The following is a 2,706-nucleotide window of genomic DNA, read 5'->3' as shown; positions in this document are numbered from 1 at the left end:
CCACCATTTTGTATGTGTTCTTTGAGATACGCATCCACCTTTTGTATATGTACCCCTAAGGCTCTTGATACCCACTTTTATAGCTCTAGTATACCTAGATGGATCGAGGATCAACCCAAATTCACCTTTAAAGGAAAGTACAAGGTCTATGGCATGGTAGTCCAATATAACATGAGTTCAATCATTCATAGTATTGATGAAATACTGCATCCCCACTAACATCGTCAATGCCCAATAATGGGTGTAGAACTACATACTAAGATATGCTTCCACTCATCCTCCCCGCCCCTTCCCTCCGCGTGCACACACACAAGCATACATCAATACAAACATCTAGTAATATACTCAATTTCTATCATACCTCTAGAGATGCAAAGAAATCATACCTCCTTCCTAGTTTCATGGGTATTTGTTAGGCCTTAAAATCCAATCAATGGAACTTTAGGATCAATCACATATTGCTTCCTTAATCTTCAAGAGTACTATTTCATTTCTTTGTAGCATCTCTCAATACAATACTCCATGCCATTTTTGAAGCGATGAGATAGCTTTTCAAAAGATTGGAGTGGCTCTTTGAACTAGTGGCTCTAGTTGTATGCCACATTTGCCCTTTGTGGGTGTTGAGTTATGGCCTACTTGTTGTAGATTACTTATCATGGTGGGTTTCTCTTCAGCTTGAGGTTCCCCACTCTAACACACACTATACCACATAAAGGAATGTTTGGATGCATATATATATATATATATATATATATATATATATATATATATATATATATATATATATATATATATATATATATGAGAACATATGTATATCTACGTATACATGTAGGTACTTCATGTATATCAGTTATCACTTGTATATACGTACGTATATGTAGATAGACATGTAGGTATTTCATGTGAGTTATTGTTTTAGTATTGTGGACTTTGAGACACAAAACACTTTTGACTGGTAAGAGCGTAGAAAAATGGTGAGGAGTCTCTTGAAAGAGGCTTCATGATATGTATATATCACAGACAGGCTGCTGCGCTAGTTAACACGACACAGAGAGAGAGAGAGAGAGAGAGAGAGAGAGAGAGTTGGCAATGGCGACAAGTTCTTCTACCAATACGCAGCGCTGCAGGCTGTACTTGGTGGTGATCATAATCGTGTTATGCATGGCTGCTACGACTCCCCACCATTGCACAGCAGCACCTCATGCTCCACATCTTTCTATATCAGGTCGTTTCTCTCTCCCTCTTTCTCTGTCTGTCTCTCCCGTGATAATATTATTGATAGCTTAAGATTTCATTCTCTGTTGCAGGCGAAAGAATCAGACGTCGCTCCATCTCTATTCATGACTATAATCGCATGGTATGCCCTAATCCGTCCAAGTGCCAATCCTGCACACGCAACAATATGTGTCAGGGGGTTTGGAGTTCCTCCGCCTTTTATAATAGGATATCTATACACATAAATATATAAGCATTGTATGCATCTATGTATGTAAAACATTTTCATGCATTTGTACAAATAAATGGTTGGGGTATTTGGATTCATATCCATACAACTTATGCAGAAGGAGCATGAAATTTTGACCAAATTACTCTCTTCTGTTTGCAAGACTGATGTGTATGCATTTGTCAAGGCATTTTCCATTGTTTTTGAATCCTTCAACTGTTGTATACGCTAATTAAAAACAATGTTCTTACCAAGCTCATCTATTGTAGATAGGTAAAGTCTTCGTTAGACAATCGATTGGGGTTCGTGCGCTAGCAGACGCTGGTGTAGATGGACCTGACGGAACCAAATGTTGCAAATGACAAATAGTGGACTAACTACAAAAATTGACACTTGTAAATGACAAAGAGGTTGCAAAACATGGGATTTGAGATTGTGCATCATTGTGATATATGTTCTCAAATCTTATTTATGATGTGTATGAGGCAAGCTAAGTTGAATATATTCTCTAGCAATAATGTTCTCTAGGGTGATACATTGTGTATGAGGCAAACTAGGATATGTTCTCTATCAAGCTGTTGAAAGTAGTGCACACATATCCTAGTTTGTAGTCTAAATTTTCCAATTGAAATGAAAAATCCTAGTTGTAATTCCATTGGACCTTGATTTTCAAGGTTAATAATTGGGCATTTTAGTTATAGTTCCTAGCAAATATCCTAGATTTTAGCACAAATCTGATCTCTGTCTGCTTTGCCATTATAAAACATGGCCAAGAAAATGTTTTAAAAAAAAAGCTGTGGTTGAAAGTATTGCTCTCATCCTTTGAAGCATTTAGTTAAGAACAATATTGTAACATTCAAACTTGTACATATGAGAAGAACTTGTCAAGAACTTGAGTATGATATAGCATAATAACGACTATGTGGTCACAAAGCAGTGTATAAGGTGGTGTTTATTTGGGCAACTTTAGGACTTGCAACTTAATGTCCACACTTGCTCAAACTGAACAAAACCGAGAAAATCGAGCCATTCCCAGTGTCAACAATTGAACACGTAGATCTATAGTATGCTTATCGTTTGACAATAAGGTTAGTCCCCCCTCAACTGATGCAATTTTGGTACTTGAGGTTGCTACATATGATGATTACCCTTTAACATGCTCCATCTTTGTACCCTTGACATGCAATTTGGTACTTGAGGTTGCAACACATGATACCCTTTGACATGCTCCATCTCCATCTCATCTTTGCCTCCTTGTT

General features: G+C 37.3%; 1 protein-coding gene across 1 annotated transcript; it reads left to right on the top strand.

The window, feature by feature from the left end:
• Positions 1-1,049: 1,049 nt before the first annotated feature.
• Positions 1,050-2,130, top strand: LOC147422609 (uncharacterized). Its single transcript, XM_086503705.1, has 3 exons — positions 1,050-1,228; positions 1,311-1,360; positions 1,717-2,130. Exons 1-3 carry the CDS (start codon positions 1,093-1,095, stop codon positions 1,807-1,809), a joined length of 279 nt encoding a protein of 92 aa, XP_086359831.1. The 5' UTR covers positions 1,050-1,092; the 3' UTR covers positions 1,810-2,130.
• Positions 2,131-2,706: the final 576 nt, after the last annotated feature.

This window comes from Adiantum capillus-veneris, chromosome 27, assembly GCF_014529385.1.
Source record: "Adiantum capillus-veneris isolate H3 chromosome 27, ASM1452938v2, whole genome shotgun sequence".
Classification (NCBI taxonomy): domain Eukaryota; kingdom Viridiplantae; phylum Streptophyta; class Polypodiopsida; order Polypodiales; family Pteridaceae; genus Adiantum; species Adiantum capillus-veneris.
This window is presented reverse-complemented; position numbering and strand designations above follow the sequence as displayed.

Coding starts and splice junctions, on each gene's coding strand:
- LOC147422609 (XM_086503705.1), top strand. CDS start 1,093: ATGGCGACAAGTTCTTCTACCAATACGCAGCGCTGCAGGCTGTACTTG. Junction 1,229..1,310: donor TCCACATCTTTCTATATCAG/GTCGTTTCTCTC, acceptor TCTCTGTTGCAG/GCGAAAGAATCAGACGTCGC. Junction 1,361..1,716: donor TTCATGACTATAATCGCATG/GTATGCCCTAAT, acceptor CATCTATTGTAG/ATAGGTAAAGTCTTCGTTAG.